Genomic DNA, 23,836 nt, shown 5'->3' on the forward strand with positions numbered 1-23,836 from the left:
GCAACTTAAAAAAAGGTAGACGAAATAAGAGTCTGTTCACTTAGTTCAGTTCAACTTCTAATTTTTCTCTCTCATAAAATATTCAGTTCAGCTCCAATCAGTTCGGTTCGGTTCAGCTCCAATCAGTAAATGTGAATAGACCCTAACTCGAGACATAGGAAGATCAAAACTTGTAGTAGACTTGTCCTCTAACACACCCCGCCCAAAAGAGGAAGGTAAAGTAGGGCGGGTACACCGGTGGTTGAGGAAGAAGAAAAGGTTGACGATTAGAATTTTAATTCAGAACTTGTTACATTAGTAAAGTTTAAGTTACAGAAGAAATACACAACCAACTTCACCTTCTCCACTACTCCTAAACCTTCCTAATTCTCTCTCCTACTCTTCACTCTAGATCTTTGTTCATCGCTCCGCCATTTTTGCCGCATTACTACTTCCATTCTTCAAGGTTTTTGAGCTTCAGTTTCTACTCATTTTCATGTTGATCTCTTCAAATTTGTTTAATCACTCTTCATTTAATCCGCCATTTTTGTGCCAAATTTGAAATAATTGCAGATTGAACTGGTAATCTTGCGGCATTGAGGAGGAGCCATGGCTGTTCCTGTTGAAGAAGCCATTGCTGCTCTTTCTACATTCTCACTTGAGGTAAATTTTTAGTTTTATTTATTTATTTATTTATTTGAATTTTAGGGTTTAATTTTGGTTCAGTATGTATTTATTGTAGTAATTTTGATCATGCTATTCAGGAAATTAATCAGAAATATAATTCAATGTGTATAATTGAAGTGTATTTGCAATGTATATATATTTATATTAGTATGCGCCATTTGCTTTTAAATAAGAAGTCATGTCCATAACTTGCTAAGATAGTGAGACAATTGATTAAGAAATCAAGGAGATTATGGATTTGTTTGTTGCTATGGTCGGATTTTGAGCGGACTATTAGGATTTTGTTGGTGTGTAGTATTGCATCTGTATTACTACCTCCGTTAAATGTTATGTGCAACTTTGGAATATTTTATATCTCACAATTAATACCTTAAATTGCACATAACATTTAACGGAGGTAGTATAATGTAACATGGAAGACGGGATACAGAGAGCTGGTTAATTAAATAGTGGAGGTACACTAGTATTGTGCTGATTTTTGTCTAAGCCCCGTATCATTTCACTATTCCAACTTAAAATATTCGAGCAACTTAAATTCCATTTAAAATTTTCTTGATTTAAATATCGAAGTGAATTGAATACTAGTGTCAAAAATCAACAACAGCATTACCATTAATCATTGATCTATCATGTCCTGCTTTATATGCAGTTTTGCACCCAAAAAAAAAAAAAAAAATCATGTCCTGCTTTATGTTGAGTAAGTGAATATCTTACTTATTTCCATAATTCTGTGCGTGTTTCCTATGACAGAACAACTGAATATCATGTTTCAATTATTAATAATTGTTATGTGGAAATTTGTGCTCTAAAGAGCTGAAAGTAGCTCAATTTTGCAAGCTACAGTATATTTTTGGCACTACTAATGATTATATTCCCTCATCTCTAACTCTTGGCGATATGTTTTCAGTCTAAACTCTGAAAACTGTCAATACATACTCACCCTTGATTATCTTTTTAGGATGACCAGCCAGAGGTGCAAGGGCCAGCAGTTTGGGTGTCATCTGATAGAGGTGCAACTACCAGTCCAATTGGTAAGTATTTCTATTAATATTTTTTTCTTTACTACAATATTTATTTGTAATGTAATATCTCTTGATCTTTTAACTTCTATTTATGCTTATGTGGATTACAAGACACGAAATGGGATGTTTTGTTTTGTGTTTTCCAAAGGCAGAACATACAATGATTAAAGAATGAGTTAACTTTTTTTTGCAGAATACAGTGATGTTGCTGCTTATCGCTTATCTTTATCAGAAGACACCAAAGCTCTTAATCAGCTGGTACACATCTTTGCCTGCAAGCCTCTACTTGTAAAATCATAAACACTAGATTCATGAACCTCTAAAATTACCTCATAGCTCTCATGTATTAATTGCCTTATCGGCTGATTATGTTAAGTTTCTGTGATGTGCTTCTGCTTGGTGATAGGGATACATTTTAATATATTAATGCTGTTCATGCAGAACACTCTTATCCACGAGGGGAAAGAAATGTCATCTGTGCTTTATACATATCGGAGTTGTATAAAGGCACTTCCTCAGGTGAATTTCATTTTTTTTTTCTTACTATGGGATATAATGATTTTTTTTATAATTTTTTTTATTAATGTTATAAATGTTATAATCTCTCTATTGTAATATATGTTGAAGCAGTGAAGCACCATGACACAAGTTATGTATTACCGATTCTAAACCTCAGAGTTTCTGTGTATTTCATCTTTAGACCTTTTTATGAAATATATCTAGGCAAAGATATCTTGCCCCACCCATGATAATTATGTGATTCTAACAATTGGGAAAAATTGCAGCTTCCTGATTCCATGAAACATAGCCAAGCTGAACTATATTTAGAGACATATCAAGTACTGGATTTGGAAATGAGTCGTCTACGCGAAATTCAACGTTGGCAGGCATCGGCAGCATCTAAAGTATGACCACATTATGTGCTTTCTCTAAGACCTCCAATGAATTACACTCTACCTCCTTGTATCATCTTACCAAAGCATGTACATAATCCCCTGTAATCCAATGCAGCTAGCAGCTGACATGCAACGCTTTTCAAGGCCTGAGCGACGCATCAATGGTCCTACTGTAACTCATCTTTGGTGAGTTAGAAAGCTACTTAATTGGCCTTAAGATCAACTTAACCTTGATTCAAACCTATTTCAACTAAGATATTGAGCAAAGGGTTTCTGCCTCCACTGTCCCTGTAAAATCTAGGTTCTTCATATTTGAGATTATGTACATCAGTGGAAAATTTTATTGGGTGTATAAGAAAATGTGTCCACTTTCTGATCTATTTGTTATAGGAACTCCTATTTTTATTCCTTTCTTTCATCTTCTGACTTATATCTACTCACAACATTTATTCAATAATATCAGAATGTTAAAATTACTTTAAAAGGACTCCATTGTCGAATATGTCGATACGTTGTCTGTCCCCTGGTCACATCATATAGATTGATCACAAAGTAATATCTTGTTGAAGCTGAATCAGTGCCTAACCTGTGCAGCCAAAATTTTCTTCAGTTTTTTTTCATCGTGAAAGGGGTTTGTTTACTAAGTTTTGACTATGTTTTCAGGATTCCTTGACTGCTCCTTTTTTAAGGATGTTGTCTTTTCTTAATTAAAGGGGAAAAATGAAACTAGCATATACATTTTCATGTGTCCTTGAAACTGTTTTCTTTGCTACAGGTCTATGTTGAAGCTGCTGGATGTTTTGGTGCAACTTGATCATCTCAAAAATGCAAAGGCTAGCATTCCAAATGATTTTTCTTGGTACAAAAGGTATGCTAGCTAATTATACTATCTTGATTTTGTCTTAGCCTTATAATATGCAGATATTAGATATTGGTCCCTATATCCTTCTCCCATCCTGCAAAAGATTCATATACTTAAAAAAACCTGAATTGCTGTAAAAGTATAAAATATTCAGATTTCTTCTCCTCGTGTTGACTGCCTCTTTTGAAATTTTTTTATGTAGGACATTTACCCAAGTTAGTGTTCAGTGGCAAGACACTGATTCAATGAGGGAAGAATTGGACGATTTACAGGTATGTCATGTCATGTCATGCTCACTTGTAATTTAATATTTGAATTCTCCTGTTTGATTGATTTAAAATTAATTTCTGCTGAGAATACTTATTTTATGAGTGTACTTTTTGGCTCAGTAGATTTTCTTAAGCACGAGGTGGGCTATTCTATTGAACTTGCATGTGGAAATGTTCAGGGTGAACAAGTATCCTAACATATACAAGTTGCTGTTTTTGTAAATTTAGATTTTAGGAATTTAGGTTTTGTAAGGCACTTTTGATTGGTGGCAGTATATATTTTACAAATGCTTTCTATTTTCATCCTGAGATTTCCCTTAACGGGGAATAGTGTAGAAGATATTCTTCAAGCTCTGATAGTATTCACTGTTGAGTCACTGGAATTGGACTTTGCACTTCTCTTTCCCGATCGGCATGTTCTCTTGCGTGTCCTTCCTGTACTTGTTGTCTTAGCAACTACATCCGAGAAAGATACAGAAGCACTATATAAGAGGGTCAAAATCAATCGACTAATTGGCATTTTCAAGGTATAATAGATGATGTTTCCATAAATCTAAGACTTGTGGTTCATGGTGCTTTTTTGTTATATACTTTGCCTTCTCGAATTATGGTGCAACATTGGATGCTTAGACTTTTCCTATCCTGATAATGTGCAGAGTGATCCAGTTATCCCTGCATTTCCAGATCTTCACCTTTCTCCTGCTGCTATTATGAAAGAGTTGTCATCATATTTCCCGAAGTTTGTCAGTCAAGCTCGTCTTCTTGCTCTCCCAGCACCACACGAGCTTCAGCCTCGTGAGGCTCAAGAATATCCTTTTATTATTCTTCGTTCTTTCTAAAGCAAAATTTCCTGCTTGGCTGCTTGCTATCCTTATGCAGTTTAGTATGAACTCATGCAAGCATGCCTCTGATAATCAACTTACAAACATACACGTGCGCACGTCTGCTGTCTGTATGCATGTTTGTGTCTGCAACTCTGTGTATACGTGTATTTTTCTATTTTAAATCGCAATTCTTTCTTTTCTGCTTTGTGACATAAATCATTTTCTTGTCCAGTGATCTCTGTCATGAACACAATTTCTGATTACTTCGTCCTCTTTATCATGTGGCTTATATTTGAAATGTGCCTTTAGTTGGAAAATAATAATGGTAAATTATTATCCAAGAGAACCTTGGTGTTGTATACCTGCAAAATGGCCCTTTTGGCCTTTGGTTTCTACTGCATTTTCAGGTTATATTATATAGAATCCAGCAGGAGATTCTGAAAAAGAAAGACTACCCAGCAGGAGTAGTAGGCTTACAGCTTGCTTCTCTGCTTTACTCTTCATCAGTTTTTATCTCTGTCATCTATGTATCATCCTCTTCTTTTAATTTCTATGATGCACCAACATAACTGAAATCCTCGGCATAAGTATCAACTTTAATTTTGAAAAATCAGACTGGAAAACTTTATGTTCATTTGGCTGTTTCCTAAGTTAGTTTTGTTTATTGACTATGATAGATGTGGCTATTTCTGGTTTGCCTTAATTTCATAGAATACAATATAATTTGCAAAAGAATATTGGATATGCTATATTTCTTAACTTACATCACTTATCAGAGACAATATCTTATAGTCAACCATATTAGTGCTATTCGGGCTGAACACGATGATTTTACAGTTCGCTTTGCTTCATCCATTAATCAGGTATTGCTTTTCTAATGCTTCTTTGTTCATAACCTTCCACATGAAGGCATGAAGCACAATGCTTTATTTGTGCAGTTATTTTGAGGATATGCTGAAATCTAAAGTTCATTGTCCTGATATTTTTTTTTTTCTTATTTTATTTTATGCAGTTAGATTTATTAAAATCCACAGAGGGTGCTGAAGTTGAGTGGTCCAAAGATGTCAAAGGCAACATGTATGATATGGTTGTTGAAGGATTTCAACTTCTTAGCAAATGGACTGGTCGCATCTGGGAACAGTGTGCATGGAAATTTTCTCGCCCTTGCAAGGATCAATCTTCTGAAGAGTCAAATAATGCTTCAACATTATATTCTGACTATGAGAAGGCACTGGCACTTTCTGCATAAATTTTCTTTGTCTTGCAATTTATGCATCTCAAACGTGTTCCATCTGTCTCATGTTATTATTGCAACAAGTAATAAGGAATAAAGAGTGGTTCTAATTTGTAAGGGATGGATGGTGCAACGTTTGTTAAAGTATATTGTTAAAGCAGAGGAAAATGTTGTTCACTTATGGACCAGTAAACTCAGTGAACCAACAGTAATCCCAGCAACATGCTTACCTCTGAAAGAAGGGGCTAATGGAATTCTTATAAAACATATATTTTTTGTTAAAGTATAATGTCATTATGTTTTCTTCTAATCGATAATCTTTTGGCTTTCTGTAGGTGGTGCGGTATAATTATAGTGCAGAGGAAAGGAGAGCATTGGTTGAGCTTGTTGGCTATGTTAAAAGCATAGGATCAATGATGCAGCGTTGTGATACATTAGTTGCTGATGCCTTATGGGAAACAATTCATGCTGAAGTTCAGGACTTTGTTCAGAATACCTTGGCAACTATGCTGCGTACTACCTTTAGGAGGAAAAAGGATCTTTCTAGGTGGGCATTTGATTGATGACATCAATCAGAATCTGTAGTCTAATATTCTAGAATCTGCAGCCTTTTCATTTCTGTAAGCAACCCCCTGACTCTGAGCGAATAGCAGCTAGCCCCACCTGGCTATTAGTGATGATTGATGAAGTATTTCTCTCCTGGAGGAAAATCTTCATGGAATGAAATCGAGTTGATGTATCAATCATATAGAAATGCTATATTTCTGAGGTTGCGGTGGTAGCCAAGTGGCAATACTCTTCATCTCTTAAGGAAAAAGCCCCGGGAATAAATCTTCAGAGGGTGGGGGGGGGGGGTTGTATGTGGAAGTTAAGCCTTCGGTCTGGTCTTGAGAGAAGGCAGCCGATATCCCAAGGAGTTAAGTCACCAAACAAACAGCCTATGCTTTCTAGTGTTCTATACTAAAATTTATTCCAAAATACGTATTATCTTTATGATGGATTTCTCATTCTAGCTTTTTATAGGGATATGGAATATGTATCAAAATATTAGACCCCTATTTCTCTTGCTCTGGCCCTTTAATCACTTCAATTCCTCCTCACTCTCACTCTCACCCTCATCTATATCCATCTCACCACCCTTACTTAAACTTCTTTGTTCTCTTCCCTTCTATTTTCAAGTGCTCCTGTAACCCGACCCCATGGGGTTTTCTAGATTTAGTGGTGGCTGGGTTGTGAAGGAAGCATGTAGCTAATATCTTGAATAAGTAACCAGATAAAAGTTTTGATGCATATGTAGCATAAGAAAAAGATGTTGCTATTTCTGTTCAATTTTGCATGTCATCACTGAAGTTTTCTATGCTGCTTGTTCTATTGGGTTGATCCCTTTTCCGGTTTTCCCCATCTAATACCTAGGATTAATCTTTTTTCAGGATTCTGTCTGATATGCGGACCCTTTCAGCTGATTGGATGGCAAATACAAGCAAGCAAGAGAATGATTTGCAATCCCTACAGCAAGAAGGTGAAGAAAGCAAAGGGAGCTACTTGTATCCCAGGCCAGCTGCACCAACAGCAGCCCAGGTCTGCTTACTTTCTATTACTTTTCTTTGAAATATATTCGTGGTTGGCTGGTAGCTATGGCATTTGAAGATATCCTTTGCTTATTAATTTTAGTGAGAAAGCATATTGTCAAATGGATGGTGTTTGGTTCAGTATAATTTTAAATGAGAGAGTTTGATAAGCTGAGTGATGTCAGTGAGTCGTTGGACTCAGCTAAGTGCTCAGTTAAAGCCATAACAAGCCGTAGCCAAAACAAACCTAGGCTTAATGATCCCAAGCCAAGCTTAATTCAATTAATTAGTGAGGAAGCATATTGGTTTTACAATTGCCTTTTTTTTTCTTATGAAATGGTCAGTGATAGTAATTCTGAGCTAATTTAGGCTGTGAGCCCAGATTGAGTTGTGGCTAGCTGATGGCTGCTCACATAGCTTTGGGGTGAATGAACATTGCCTTGAGCCTACCAAGCTCAAGCTGGGATGTTCTTGTTTATACACACCACAAATTCCTGTGAGAGTCACTTGAGTGTTACAGGTTAGGAGGCGGTTTCATAAAATATACGTACCATAATAAAAGAAAAAAAAAAAAAAAAAAAAAAGAACCTAAAAAATACTCCTCTAATTAAATTTGCTATAAAAGACTAATTGGAAACTGTTGAGCTAAACTGTTGATCAACATACTATAGCCAATCTTGGGTACTCACCAAAAAGGCCAAATTCCAAGTGGATCAGTATAACCACAAGCAAAATTCTTGGCTATATAAGTATAAACATATTATTTGAAATCATACTGGGGTATCACAGTGTGTATAAGCTATAAGTAACTGATTCAGCATTCATTTATGTTAGTTGTTTCCTTCCAAAATTCAGGTCCACTGCTTGCAATTCCTGATCTACGAGGTCGTTTCTGGTGGGAATTTGAGAAAGCCAGGTGGGCTCTTTAGCAATACCGGTTCAGATATACCTGCTGAGGATTTGAAGCAGTTGGAAACCTTCTTTTACAAGCTTGGCTTCTTCTTGCATGTGCTAGATTACACCGGTAATTATCTGTTATTCTTAACTCAGCTCGCTATTTCTCTCTGTTTGCAGGCTCGTTTGTTTATATAATTATATTTATATTTACCAAGAGGTGGACAGATGCACCTATCCTCCCCAATGCCACAATCACATTTTGGTTCCTCAATAAATGTTGTTTTTGCTGGACATAGTTAAAACGTGATCAACTACTACTTCCTGCTAAGTTAAATTTCGATCTATTGCTAGACTTGCTGGCTTCTTGAGAAATTAAAAGTTTCTATGTAGCTGATCTTGGCTCTTGATTGTGTCTGCAGTGACAATAGCAACACTCACTGATCTTGGCTTCCTTTGGTTCAGAGAATTCTATTTAGAAACATCCCGTGTCATCCAGGTGAAAACACTTTTCAATTATGCACCATTCTTCTTGATGGATCACTTCACCATTTGAACATGTTTGATTTGAAAGCTAGGTATTTTGTTTTAAATTGAAAATATCTTCCTTTCCTCGTCTTCACCTTCCCCAGCGCTCCTCTCACATGTTTGTTTATAAAATAACTTGTTGTAGTTGAGAGTGGTATCATGACGAAGATGGTTGTTGTTGTAGTAAATGAAAGAAGTAAATATAGATTATAGCCTTGTCATAAACAGTAAGCCCTTAAGTAGTGGGCTTCAGTGTATCCAATTCAGCATACACAAGTGCCATTTAATGTGGAATGTATCCAATTAAATCTAAACTAATTCACTCCAAGTTTCTCATAATCACAATGCTGGGGGGGGGGGGGGGGGTGCAGTTTTATAGCCTAAACATTACTTTGATATAAGCCAAAAAAAATATAACATACATAATTTATTTTTTTTGGTAAGGTTAGAAATACAGATACAGAATAATGTTTTGGATTTACTTCCCCCTAATATAGAATATTCCCGCTTGTGATGCTAGTATGCTACTGTAACAAGTTGTTGCCAAACAAATCTTACGCTAGGGTAAGTAGTGGTTTGACCTTGGCAACCACATACATAGCTACTTTTGCTCCAAAAATTAGTGTAGAAGAGATACATTATCACTGTCAAATAATCTGTATATTGATTTTTTGTCTAGGATAAACTTGGGAGCTTCCTACTGTTTCCTTTAAGTCTTATGTTTAGTTCTGCAGTCAATCTATACTTTAGTACCCAATTCATCACACATATGTAGGCATGACACAATTTGTTTATAAACAAACCAATTGCAATTTTTAATTGAATGCTCAAATGAATGCAAATTGACTTGTTGCTTGATTGCAGTTTCCAATTGAATGCTCTCTTCCCTGGATGCTGGTGGATTATGTGCTTGAGTCTCAAAATGCAGGATTATTTGAGAGTGTTGTTATGCCATTTGATATCTACAACGATGCTTCTCAACAAGCATTAACTGTGCTCAAGCAGCGCTTCCTCTATGATGAAATTGAAGCCGAGGTACTTCTGATTTACTTGCTACTTTTACACTAGTGCTCATATATGTTCCGTTGGTTATTTCGACATGGGACTTAAAATTTTCTGTCACTCCTTGCAGGTGGACCATTGTTTTGATATTTTTGTTTCCAAATTGTGTGAAATAATTTTCACATACTACAAAAGTTGGGCAGCGAGGTATGGCTGGCAGTGGACCTATTTTAGTTTTTTTCAGTCTGATACTTAATACCTTCATACTTTTGATGCTAACACTTTTTTTCATCTGTTAGAGAATTGCTCGACTCCTCGTTCCTCTTTGCAGTGGACAATGGAGAAAAATACTCTGTGCAACCTATGAGATTCAATGCACTATTTAAAATGACTAGAGTTAAGGTGAGCATGATTTTGCATGTTGCTTGGGATGACCATCACTCAATATAGTTTTGTGATCTTCCACCTTATATCATCATGTTTCATTGTGTTTTCAGTGACTTATTCATTTAGTCATAGGCGTAGTCTTCAAATGTTCCTTAGAAGCTTATGAGAAATTCCCTTGAGTAGTTGAGCCTTGACTGATCTACTACTAGTACATGATGCTATGATTCGTTTGCATGTCTATGCTGAATTTTTTTTCCTTCTATTGCTTGAGGACTTGTGGTCCTCTGTCTCTCTGTATGTTTTTATTAGCTTGTTTCTCTGTATGATGTCCAAAGAAAAAAAAAAAGAAAAAGAGGTATATGTTAAATGTAACAAGATATTTTTTTGAGTAGTGGGGTTTTTTGTTGAGATAAAAATTGCACTTGAATTGAAAAAAACTCTCGTTTCTATTTTTGCCAAAATTTTAATGATATGTGACAGGAAATTGAAAAAAGGGAATAAGGTCACTTATAAAAAAGAAATAAGAACTTTACAATAAATAAAATTATAAAAAAACAATAAATAAATAAAATTAAAACCCCACAAATGGTAGTATGGTACCCTTTCACTCAACAACTTAATCCGTGCCCTGGCCCCCTGCAAAAGGATAATTGGATACGTCCTATACTATAATAGTATAATGTTTATAAGACACATTGATCTTGCAGTTATGATCTGGAAAGGAGTAAAACCTCAATATATGTTAATTTCCTTCTTTTTAGGTGCATGTTTTATATAAGTTCATGGGTGGGGCAATGCCTCTTGCTGTTAGGTCAACCCACTGCATCTTCTATCTAACATCTCTTCCCTTCTCCCACCCCACTCTTAACTTTGTTTTTCTTGCAACAATAAATGTGCTCATAGTTACTTGGAAGGAGCATTGATTTGAGATGCCTGATCTCACAACGTATGAACAAGGCATTCAGAGAGAACCTGGAATTTTTATTTGATCGTTTTGAGTCGCAGGATATCTGTGCCATTGTGGTGAGTGCTATAATTTTCTTTGATAATGTCTTCTGAGGATAATGTGCTATCAAAAACCATTTGTTGTTTTCTTTTCTGAATATTTTATTTTCCAGGAATTGGAGAACCTCGTGAATATCTTAAAACATGCCCATAAGCTTTTGTCTGAGGATCTGACAATAGACTCGTTCAGTCTTATCTTCAGTGAGATGCAAGAGAACATATCTCTTGTTTCATACTCAAGCCGGCTAGCTTACCAGGTTTAAATTCTACCTTTCAGCATATATGCTACTGTATAGCTCATAACTTACAGCGCTTAAAATGTCGCTTGCCTGCTCCTGTCTATCATGATGATTATTCTGTCATTTTTTTTTTTTAATTATTTTTTTCTAATAATGATAGCTTATGAGGCATGGATTGGTGTTGTTGCTGCCATTCTGCGAATCCTGCCAGATATTTTTTATTATGTGATGTTGACACAAGTTATGAAAAATGCTGTGAGCTCTTGGATTTTCTATTCACTGTTATGAGATTAATTAACTGATATCCCTGTTGTCTCTGATTTCATCAAGCTCTTGGACTCAAGTCTCATGTCTTCATGTACCGCCACGTGTTCAAACGTTAAGGCTTTATCAGAAAATAGCAGCGGAAAAACTAACTCAGTTATAAATAAGTTTCAAAACCAATAACCAAAACCAAATTAAATGATACAAGCTGGAACCATTAAGGCCCTTATTCAAAACCCAACAAAAGTAGTAAATAAATAAAACCAGAGTTTAAATAAATTCAAACTTATGAAAAGAAATAAACTGCGAACAATAACCAACTCTCCACTCAAAATCCCACAACCCTGATGCGAATGTTGCGTGCGTAAGAACCTGTGGTAAATCTGCTCCCCAATATTACAAATGTAAAAATTAGATCGTCACAGGGTCATTGAAAGGCGAAGGCCATGACCAAAGAAAGACACATAAAGCACGCAATCAGCAAAGCTAAGTACATACAAGCTGCGAAACAAATAAGAAATCCATAACATGCTACTAATAATCAATCATCATGCATCATTAAATTATAGACTCAACACACGACTCAATTATCAATTTTATTAAGACTTCACTAGTTAATAGTAGCAAACTCATTTAATTTAATTCTTTGGATTTAGCAATAGACAAGGTTGTCCAACCCATGTCCCATTTGGAACATCAATAAAAGAAAAAAACCCCATGCCTCCTTTCGGAAACATCAATAAACATCCAACAACCACGGGCGCGACTCCGTGACCATAGTTAGTATGAGATCTCACCTAACTCCTAGTTTTAAAAAAATAATATTTGAAATAGGAGACTCGTAGATCAGACGGCCTCGATAAAAGTACACGGCTAATACCAATCCCTGATTGTCATTACTCCAAAAGTGTACCCCAACCCCTGATTGTCATTACTCCAAAAGTGCACCAATCCAGAGTTTTATTGCTCATCCATCTTGCACTTTACGTGATTTACAGGATTAGACTTGGTGTTAACTCATATGCAAACAATACAATCTATCCAATATCAATTCAATCAAGTAAAACAACTTTCCAATTTCAATTCTTGATTTATTAGTGACAAGCAACATTTATTATTTGTTCCTTTAACTACCTCAGGTGTATAAACACCTTGAGTGCATAAGGCACCCCAAAACCTTAACTTCGTCTTATAAGACTTGAATTCTTCCTTTACTCATCCTGTTTGCATAATCATGAATGAGTAATAAATTAATCTTTACACCAATCACATACCTTTGCTTCTAAGCGCACCTTGCATAATTAGAGCACAAATAATACTTGCAATATAAAATAGTGCACATCATACGAAATTCACAATGTATAACCAAACAATTTAACCCGGTCATCCCTATACATGATACTAAGTTCTCGATCCGTCCTTAAAAATGCACCTAAAAGCAAGGTTTCGTAACTTGTACGTACCTTGAACAAACGAATTGGTATGCCATTTTACTAACTAGAAATCACCTTCAATAAACTCCTCTCCTAAACCAAACAATAACATCTCAATCAATACCCAATCAATCAATCAAATTTACAGCAATACTAACTTACTTTTAAACCTTCAAAATCCAAATCAAACAACACTTTAAAACCTTCCCTTTAGTTAAAATTAAAGGCTTATATATAGTTCTTTAAATTTTCTTCATAAAAACCTTAAAATACACTTTTATACATGAAATTACAGCAAGTTCAAAGTCTAATAAAAATCTGAAAATTATATAAAAACCCTTAATAATCTCCCTTTTTAATGGGTGATTAAACCCTCTTTATAAAACATCAAAAGTAGTACTTAGAAACTATTTCCAACACTTAAAACTTCAATAAAAACATATATTTATACTTAATTAACTTTAAACATAATTAATTTTATTAATCAAACTATAAGGATAATATTTTAAGTATAAAAAAACTTCGTAAAAATCAAAAACTGCCCGAAAATCATATTTAGAGGCTGAATTTGGCCATGAGAGGGTGGTGCTTACTACCAAAGGTAATGAATCTTTCTTAAAACGTTGTTTCCACATGGAAAACACTACTTTTTCATCAAAATCGGATGAGTTCAGAATCTGATCGGGATTAAAACGGGATAAATATTAACGAACGAAAATCTAAAAATTAAAACACGAATCTACGTGTTCAAAATAATCTGGAATTAAGTTAAACTAATCAGTAGTTATAATCACCAAAATTTCAAAACATCATTACTATAAAAGCCCTAAATCAATTGTTCATAAAAACCCTAAAATCATTATTTTCAATAAATTGAAACCCTAGGTTTATAATTCATAAAATATGAAAATTTATAATATAAATATAATCTTTAATTTATAATCTTAATACCATCAAAATATAATTTGATTCTAAAAATATAATCTTTATACTAAAATCAAAACCCAAAACAATTAAATTAACATTAAGCAAAATAATGAAACAAAGGAGGATGAAAATAAGACTAACCTTTTTGTGTGGGAAATTTTTGGAGATTCATGGGGTATTTATAGGAGAGAATTATTGTAGGGTAAAAAGGAAGATTGGGCCTCATAAAAATAATGGGTCAATTAAGTAAACAAATGGGTTAGGCTTGTTTGATTGGACATAAATTGTAGAATAAAGGTGCATAAAATAATTTGTTCAAATAATTTTCGACCCAGATTAATAATTTGAAACTTTTGAAATTAAATTCCGGAAAATAACAAATAAATATTATAAATAAAATAAAATTTCATTTATAAAATATTTTAAAAATACGGGGGATTACAAGTTTTTTGGGATTGTCCTTTTGAGTTATATGTTAAAGACATGTCTATGTCACATGAGTTTGGTCGTTTGGAGGTTTTATTGGCTTGCTTATTTATAGGCTCGAGTATTGGAAAGCAAGATAAACTCTTTGAGCATCTGCTTTATTTGCTATAACCTGGAGTGTTTGGCGTGGGGTTCTGATCGCTATGGTGAATGGGGTTTTGGGTTCTGGTGTTTGTAGTGGATTTTCAAATTTGGTGGGTGAGGGAGTGGGAGTGGTTGTTTCAGTCAGGTGGTTGTGGTGGGCCGTGGGGTTGGGGGTGGTGTATCGGTTATGGTTGTTGTGCACTTGTGGTGGGGGCATGTGATAGGGGTCGGGGTGGGGCTGGTGGCTCAGAGGAGGTAGGGTGGTGGAGGTGGCTGGGTTGGTGTTGATAACTGAGATAGTTTTCTTTTTACTATCTAACCATAGAACACACATTAATGTCATAAGTGGGATAAATTTCTTAATTAGGGTCATTTTTAAGAAATCAAAAAAGGGAGGGTTACCATTTCAGTGTCGCAATTTTTATTCAAGTTTTTATCTTTGTTCAATCCTGATTTTGGTTCTGAGATAAAGATATTGTTGAATTGTTTGTTGCATTATTGTCTTTTGTTTCCTTGTCAATTGATTTCTCTGAGGTGTTGATGATTTAGGGACATGTAAGATTTGGTTGTAGATTCTTGTTTTGTGTATCCAACACTACCATTGACAAAGTTTCTTTTCCTATCATTTGTAGATCTGGACAGAGATGCAGAATGATTTCCTACCAAACTTCATACTATGTAATACTACTCAACGATTTGTCCGATCACCAAAATCATCCAGTGGTCGAGTTCAGAAGCCATCAATGCCATATGCCAAACCAAACTTTTACTGTGGCAACCAAGTAAGATGAGTTTACTTGACTTCTCCCCTGGCTAGGCTCAATATAATTCCTTCTATTTCATGATAGCAATCATAAATTTAGTTCTCACAAGTATCATTTTAAATATGGTATATGAAACACTTTAGTTGTGACTTGTGAGGCATCAACCTTTATACTATTATTGGTCTGTTGTTGAACATAAGTTACGTAACAATCAAGCCAGTGCTCTTGCTTCCCATGGTATGAGCTGAAGTTTGTCATCTATTTTGTCTCAGCATTCTTTTTCTTGCCTTATTGCTCAATGGACATAAGAAATTACATAAGTTTCTTTTTTTTTTTCAGGATTTGAATTCTGCTCATCAAAGCTTTACGAGGTTGCACAATGGCTTCTTTGGAATGCCTCACATGTTTTCTATCGTCCGCCTTTTGGGAACCCGTTCTTTACCATGGCTGATCCGTGCACTGCTGGATCACATATCTAATAAGGTAAAAAATCTTGTGTACAATTAGTTATGTAAGTGTCTTCCATGTACACAAAAATGGCCTAATATATGTCCTGCTTATTGTGGGGATTAGTGAGATTAAGCTGCAACTAGTGGCTTTATGCTATTTGTAAATTTGAATTTAATATGTATTAGTGGCCTTTAAAAAAAAAAAGAGAAAATTGACCAAGTGTCCCCCCCCCCCCCCCCAAAAAAAAAAAACACACACACACACACAGACAGCAAAGTTGTAGGCCGTTTTGCAGTTTTTTGGGTGGGTAGATAATTCTGATGAAAATTTATTATGGTTGAATCAAGATGTATGTATGTTTTTAAAGCTGTTTAGTTGACCTATATCTGTATCTCATCTTGAGTTACTTGATGAAACAGATTAGTTCACTTGAAGCAATGATTACAGGATTGCAAGAAGCATTGCCCAAATCAATAGGTTTACTACCCTTTGATGGTGGTGTGACAGGTACAATCTAGGTTTTTTTTTTTCTTTTTTTTTTTGTTTTGTTTTGGGGGGGGGGGGGGGGGGGGGGGGGTTGCATGGGGATGGGGTGGGGTGGGGTGGCTATTACCTTTCCATTCTTTCAAATTAAAATAATAAAGATTCATCTAGGTTGTATGAGACACATTAAAGAGAAGCTTAACTGGACCTCAAAGGCAGAACTTAAGCAGGAAGTTCTTCAGGGAATAAAGGAGATAGGAAGCACACTGTATTGGATGGGTCTTCTAGATATTGTATTGGTAAGTCCTATAATTGTATCTGTATGTTCTTTTAATATAAAAATTATGCTTTATGCGTCCTTAACTCCCTAAGGGCTATGTGTATGAATCTAAAAGTAGATATTTAAACATTAATTAAGCATTGACGACACCTATCAATGCATGATTTTGTTTTATCTCCAAAATTAATTCTCAATACTATTTCAGGAAATTTGTTCAGTGCTTTGACAGTTATACATAGCCCTTGTGGTTATGTATAGCAAATCCATTTATCAAAGATTAAAGCACAACTTCTATACTTGTGACTATTAATTACTGTTATACAATTGACACAGTTCAGGAATCCCCACAAACAGTAAAACAAAGTGACCCACTAATTGTGTTGACTTGATCTTCTAGATTGAAACTGCAGCAGAAGACCATAAATTCATATAAGGAAGATCACTGTATTCCAAAATTGTGTATACAGTTTGCTACAACTTGAGTCTTCACTTCTGATAATCATCTATGTTTTGACTTGACATAACTATAGAAGGCGCTATTAGCACAAATTAAATACAAAAATTTCCCAGAATTAGCTGGAACATGGAGGCAGGATAAAAGAGAACCACTTTTCAATACAGATATCTGACTATATGACGACTGACTCCCATCTTTGTTTGACCTTGGAGCAGGATAGTTTTTCTTCTTTTTCTTTTTCCATGAAGTAACTAGTGGTATTAGCGTTCTAGAACATTTCTCTGATACTCTATACAGTAGCGACGTGATATCTGTTTATAGAATATGCTGCCTAATTTTCATGATTTACATAGCAGATTTGCAAGAAGCAACTTTTAATCATATATATTTCTATGTCGTTTGCATCAAAAAGTGCATAGCATGAGCAGATGAACTCATCAAGTTATAGCCAAGCAATTGCTTGAAAGCTGAAATTTCTTCTAGTTATTCACAAAGTAGAGTTTTTTTATTCTTGTAGAGAGAAGTAGATACAACACGCTTCATGCAACTCGCACCCTGGCTTGGTTTCATACCTAACGCGGATGGGCAAATCCTGCTATCACAAGGTGAGGGTGAAAGCCCTGTCGTCAACCTCATGAAGTCAACAACTACTGCGATTGTGTCGAATCCTAACTGCTCAAATCCAACTTCCTTCTACACAATGTCAAAACAGGCTGAAGCAGCAGGTAAAAAGACTCCTCCGTATTCCAGCCTTCTTCTCTATGATCAATTGTATGGATGTCAAGCATGTTGTGAAAATTATTGAAAGACAATTAGGTCATAGAATCTTAGTTTTCGTCATCGTAATGTCATAAGTACTTGCCTATTGACAAAGAACAAAATGAGTTTCCAGTGATTCCTAACAAAGACATGGATGGACAAACCAAAAGTCTTGCAAACTGCTCAATGAATTTTTTTTGCTGTATCATGTCAGAGTGAACTCATGCAGACATTTTTCATTGTTTTTTAAACCATTCATTGACAACCAAAGCTATGATAATGCTAGATTGCTAGGTATCTTGTATATGCATAAACTAATAAACTGCCTGGTTGCAGATCTCTTGTATAAAGCTAATATGAACACTGGAAGTGTTTTGGAATATGCTCTTGCATTTACAAGTGCAGCACTGGATAAATACTGTAGCAAGTGGAGTGCAACACCAAAGACTGGATTCATAGACATTACAACTTCAAAGGACTTCTACCGAATATTTAGTGGCCTTCAAATAGTAAGTGATGTGCAATTGCGGGTCTTTTGTTCTTCATTAATTACCCATCAGGAACATATGTGCTTTTAGATTATTTGGTTTGGTTATTTCCTGAGTGTTTTATGATGTGTATTTTGAATTCTAATTAGTTGCAGGTATAACCACATCGGAGAAATTTTTAGGTCTTTGTGACTCTGCAGTCACAATTTCACTACTAATAACACGGGCTCTAACTCTTTGGGCTCTTCTGAATAAAGCTTCTACCAGACTAAGTGTTTCTTGTTTACAAATTCAATTATTGGATCTAGTGGAATCATTATTTATCATCAGCTGTGTGACAGAACCAAATGTAACATCAGCTCTAGTCCTTAAGTTAGATGTAAAATGCTCTGCATGAGGTTTGGGAAGGCAGTAGAAAATCTTAAGAATGCTACATGTTGTTTCTTCATATCTTATTCCTTCACTATCCAGGGGTTGATGAAAATAATCTGTTTGTTGGCTTTAGGCTGTTTACAACTGTACACTTGAACCATTCTAAAACAGGATGCCACCCTAGTTGATAGTCCTTTTAGAGCATTGGGCTAATGTACAATACAGTGTGGTATGTTACCACATTATCAGCCTGGTGTAATCAATTCTAATGGATGCCGTTTACTGGAAATTTAGTTTTATATATTGCTTGTTTCAACAAATTACTAAATTTCTGTCATGATGACAAGGCCCATTTCATGTACTTGATTAGAGAAAGGAGTAGAACTTTCAACTTTGTATTCAATATGGGGAAATTTGTGTGATAACCTTGGTGGGATTTGGGAGCATCACTAGAGGCATTGGGGGTGATGGTATGATGTGATATCCCATTTTGAAATCAAATTATTATCTTGTTATGGGAGCAAACTTCTCTCTTGTATATAGGCAAGTGCTCACAATTTACTTGAGCATTCATCAGTAATTATCAAGATATATGAGAAAAGCACTTGAAAGTGTATTGGAGTAGAATTTTTTTTCTTATTCAATTTCTAATGACTTTGAACTGCAGGAACATTTAGAAGAATCTGTTCAAGGAGTCCCAAATAGTCGTGAGATGCTGGGAGATTCAGTAGCTTGGGGAGGCTGCACATTAATATATTTACTTGGGCAGCAGCTGCATTTTGAGCTTTTTGATTTCTCATATCAAGTCCTTAACGCAGCAGAAGTCGAGGTTACAGAACTTACTCAAATGCATAAAAATGTTCAGGGTATCCAGGTAAGACTTATTATTATCCCATTGTTATAAAAAGGATTTTGATTTCTATTTACCATGTGCCTTCAGTTGTACATATCTTTGAATGCTGCAAAAACGTTGTCCTGAAATATCTCGATTCCCCAAAAAACTTTATAATGCATCTCACAGAATCATAAACCTGAGTCCTGAGTCAACTAAGCACAGAAACTTTTGTTAATTTGTGCTGATGAACTGATTACTGAGAACAAATCTTTATTGGACCACTCTCTTAAATCTACATATGTCTGAACTCTGAAGTAATAAATGATCGTACATGTGTATAAATCTCCTCCTTGGACATAAAGATAATGTTATGTTGTCAGAATTATTTTGATTTTTGACTTTATTACTTTGAATCCATTTTCTCTGTCAGCCAATCACAAACATGTAATGGTAAAAAATTAGACTCCATGCTTTATCTAGGGATTCTAGACATCCCTTAATGACACCACATCTGGATTTACAGGGACAGGTTGGGGTGTCAAGGTGTGCTATAAGAGTTTTCCCAATTTTGATTGATAGTAAAACTTAATTCTGAATGGCTGAATAGGAATTGCTGGGGGAATAGTTTATGGTAAAAAATTTAACCTGTGGCATGGACGATGAAGACAATAGTGATCCTGGGAGGAATACTCTTATTTTAGAAATAGGGAGACATCTCCTTATAAAGAGATTCCCCTTATTGCTTTGATTCTTGAACAATGTTGCCGAAGAATCTGACTCATTATTCAGATTTATGACCTATGCTTTATGGAAGTTGTTTAAAATGTTTTGTGATACATTCCTTTAACACCTCATAGTTAAACTGATTTTTCTGCCTTTTGGACTGGAAGGGATGGGAACCCTTGATAGAAGCCATGAAGAAAGCAAGGAGGTTAAATAATCACGTGTTTTCAATGCTAAAAGCTCGTTGTCCTCTTGAAGACAAGGTAGCATGCGCAATAAAGCAAAGCGGAACACCTCTGCATCGAATCAAGTTCGAAAACACAGTTTCGGCTTTTGAAACCCTTCCACAGAAGAGCACCTAATTCTTTACCAGTGTTAATACAGCTGATTCAGGTTAGATAGTTTTATAGATTCCAACTTATACTGAAGAGGGTTAGTATCAGCTACTTTCAAGCCGCAGTAAGAGAATTGCCAGGGTTTATCTGTATACTAGAATTGCTGAAGTAAATACTTGTTATTACTATCTCACTATCCAAACACTGTCGCTATCGAAATGTGGGTTGGCTCAAGTGCTACTTCATGATCAAAATGGAGAAACTGCAAATGCTAGCAATAGTTGCTGGACTCCTCAATTTTCAGCATTAATGGAGCGTCTCACCACTTTCTTGTCACACTGCAACAGGTTGTCACAATATATGTTGTCAACTTGCCATGTATTATAGTATATGTTTGGTTTGTGACACTTTGTGTAATTGACTATTTGTGTATCAATGTACCTAATGTGTTATGTATACGTAGTATTGTGTAATTATCATGCATGTCATAATCCTGTAGTAGTATTTTATGTAATTGGATAATGTTGATTGTTTAAATGCGATTAGATAAATAATTATATAAAATAAAATAAAAAAGAAAAGGGAATCAAAATTCAAACGTGTTATTGTCATTATTACTTTTTTTATTTTTTATATTTTTCAGATGCAGCACTTTTATTTTTGAACGGTTTTTAATATAATTGTGACATTAATAATTTTCGTTTTGGGTTCATTAAATATTCCCAAGCATTACTTTTAATTCCTTAGCACATTTAAGAGTCAAAGTTAAAGAAAATAAGATGAACAGTGAACCTCAAGGGAGGCAAAGGGGAGGTGTATGTAGATAATGATCGAACTTTAATTAAATGGTAGAAGCCCAAAGTTAAGAGCCTTTTTTATTCAACAAAATAATGAATGTTTGGTGAATTGCTTAATTATAAATCATGTGCCCTTAAATTATTGGTCAGATTACATATGTCGTGAAAAAGTCAGAAACAATATTTTTAGATCCAATTATAATTATGATATTGCTTCTGCCGTGGAAGGTATTTTTAAACCTCTTTGTCCACCACTAAAGTGGTGTGTGCTATAGAGTGCCTAAACCTTTTGTTTATCAAAGACTTAACATTTAATTAATTAGACCATGTAAAAAATATATAATTCGTATATACCGAGTAAGTTTTTATCAAAGACTAAAAATACTTAATTAGTTACACCTTGCCAAAAAAAAATATTGTCATATTGTATTAGGAAGGGTATATGAAAAAATATAGTATTATATTTTGTTGTTCCATACTCTGTATTTCTTTTTTGACATTTTCCCTTATTTGTTATGTTTTACATATTTAAGGTAAGATGAAAGACCCTACTGAACCGGCACCTCTCACAGGTTTAGGCAGCCCAGCTTCGCAGGTCAACATTTGAGATTAGAGGGGGGAGGTAAGGGAATCCCCCTACTCCCAAGCATTTATTTATATAATTTCAAAGCAGTTATTCTCATTTTAACCCTAAAATATTATGTTTAATTTGTTTAGAAAATTGTATATTAATCATGAGCATCCATTATATCCATTTTCTTCTAATTGTTAAAAACGTAACAATTGAAAATAAACGGATGGAGTAAACCAAATGCCATTCATGTTTATTTCTTGTAGGACATGAAGTTCATATGCATAAAAACAAAGCAAAATCATGCTTACCCTTTGTGTTATTTTTGTCTCACCTTATTTTTGCCTTATTCTCGTCCAACTTCCCATTAGATAAGGTAGGAAGATCTTCCAACGTATTCTTTCATGGAAAAGATCTTACATCTTCCCCTTTCACTGCAAAATTTAAGAGAGAGCCTCATTTAATATCTAAGATTAACATTTCCTCTCACAACTTTATGCATTAGTTTTTCACTTTTTCTATCACTTTACTATTTCATACTAGAGTCCAACCTCCCACTTGGCCACTATGGTTATTCATTTGCATTCTAGTGGAGATTTTCCTCCATAGTTTTTTTTTAAAAAATAAAAATAAAAAAAAAAAAAATTAATATCTTCTTGTTCAAGATTAGTCATTGCGTTTTGAGGTTAGTATTTGCACTAAATATGGTTGGACTCAGTTAAGTAGGGGGCTATAAGTTTGGAATATAATGATTATTAATCCAAAAATTAGATACAACATGATAAGCATCAATAATGAAACCAACTCAACCCGTTAATTTTTATTTACTAAAGACTTTGATACGAAGTACATAGCATTAGAAAATTTTGGGCACGGACAATGTCCCCTGAATCTATCCTTAGACTAATTGAGATATTTTCGGTCACCATTACACGCCGAAATTGAAATTGTAATAGGATAGTTTGAACTACCAATTGAGATATCACTTGTAACTTAAACTATACTTTCAACTTGGCCTTGGTGTTTGACTCGATTTGTGAGTTGCATTCGTTATTTCCTTAGGCCATACATCACCAAGTCGCAAGGCTGATTAGCAAATAATAGTTTTTAAAGTTATAATGTGTTATTTTAGCACTACAATAACATAGTCCAATTTATTTGCTGTACTATGCTAATTTACTGAATAATCAACTTGCTACTTGTACTAGAACTTGTCAACTTGGCTTTTCTACGCTATTGTTTTTGACTTTTTTTTTACAAGTCTTGACTTAATTCCATTCGACCTACAAATCTCTGACTTATTGACTTAGTGTGAGTCCTCTCAAACAATATTTTCATTCCCAGTTTTCATTCGACTTTGATTTAAAATTACGGATATTATGTGCTTTTTCAGATAATTATAATAATACTACAATAAACATCTTATTTGATTGGTTATTTAGTATTTATTAATTCAACTAATTTAATTAGGTTATGAAAATAAGGCAAAGAGTTATCTAATTCTTTTTTTTTTGGTGTAAATCGATTACTCGATTAGAGTTGGGTAATCTTTAATTTGGATGGTAGACATCCACGAGACCTAGACAAGACAAAACCGACTTGATCTGATTGATTTAATTTATATATAGAACTCATCTCAATCATTTAAAATAAGATGACTCGAAATTGATCTGAACTAAAATGAATTCAACCGGTCGACCAAAACCAAAATCAAAACCAGGACGATAAATCCGAAAGAATTTAAACTCATTCCGTTTTCAATTTAAAAGACTCAGTCACCCAATTTCAGGTAATTAACCCCCCCAGATAAACCCAACTCATACCCAAACCAAACGTCTAGATTTGCTAATCGCAAATGCCACCTCAACACGGCCTTTAAATTAAAAAATTGTGAATTTAAGAGATCACTAAAGGGTGGAAAAGTGACTTTTT

General features: G+C 34.7%; 1 protein-coding gene across 1 annotated transcript; it reads left to right on the forward strand.

Annotated features, from left to right (window-relative positions):
* The first annotated feature begins 258 nt into the window (after window positions 1-258).
* On the forward strand, window positions 259-21,122 carry LOC145628755 (protein PIR-like). The gene is made up of 31 exons (XM_081681141.1): window positions 259-445; window positions 553-642; window positions 1,625-1,697; window positions 1,882-1,946; window positions 2,130-2,207; window positions 2,474-2,593; window positions 2,700-2,770; window positions 3,360-3,452; window positions 3,649-3,718; window positions 3,839-3,903; window positions 4,047-4,242; window positions 4,372-4,523; window positions 5,309-5,402; window positions 5,552-5,767; window positions 6,109-6,320; window positions 7,204-7,351; window positions 8,197-8,365; window positions 8,658-8,734; window positions 9,628-9,798; window positions 9,896-9,972; window positions 10,065-10,167; window positions 11,056-11,175; window positions 11,271-11,414; window positions 15,223-15,372; window positions 15,694-15,837; window positions 16,224-16,311; window positions 16,459-16,586; window positions 17,542-17,749; window positions 18,120-18,292; window positions 19,311-19,517; window positions 20,369-21,122. The coding sequence occupies exons 2-31, from the start codon at window positions 589-591 to the stop codon at window positions 20,561-20,563; spliced, it is 3,861 nt and encodes a 1,286-aa protein (XP_081537267.1). The 5' UTR covers window positions 259-445; window positions 553-588; the 3' UTR covers window positions 20,564-21,122.
* The last annotated feature ends 2,714 nt before the right edge of the window (window positions 21,123-23,836 follow it).

This window comes from Chenopodium album, chromosome 4, assembly GCF_948465745.1.
Source record: "Chenopodium album chromosome 4, dcCheAlbu1.1, whole genome shotgun sequence".
Taxonomy (NCBI): Eukaryota; Viridiplantae; Streptophyta; class Magnoliopsida; order Caryophyllales; family Amaranthaceae; genus Chenopodium; species Chenopodium album.

Excerpts from the sequence above, each read along its gene's own strand:
- LOC145628755 (XM_081681141.1), top strand. The coding sequence starts at position 589 with ATGGCTGTTCCTGTTGAAGAAGCCATTGCTGCTCTTTCTACATTCTCA. Across the intron at positions 1,947-2,129 it reads CCAAAGCTCTTAATCAGCTG|AACACTCTTATCCACGAGGG; the intron begins GTACACATCTTT and ends CTGTTCATGCAG. Across the intron at positions 2,771-3,359 it reads CCTACTGTAACTCATCTTTG|GTCTATGTTGAAGCTGCTGG; the intron begins GTGAGTTAGAAA and ends TCTTTGCTACAG.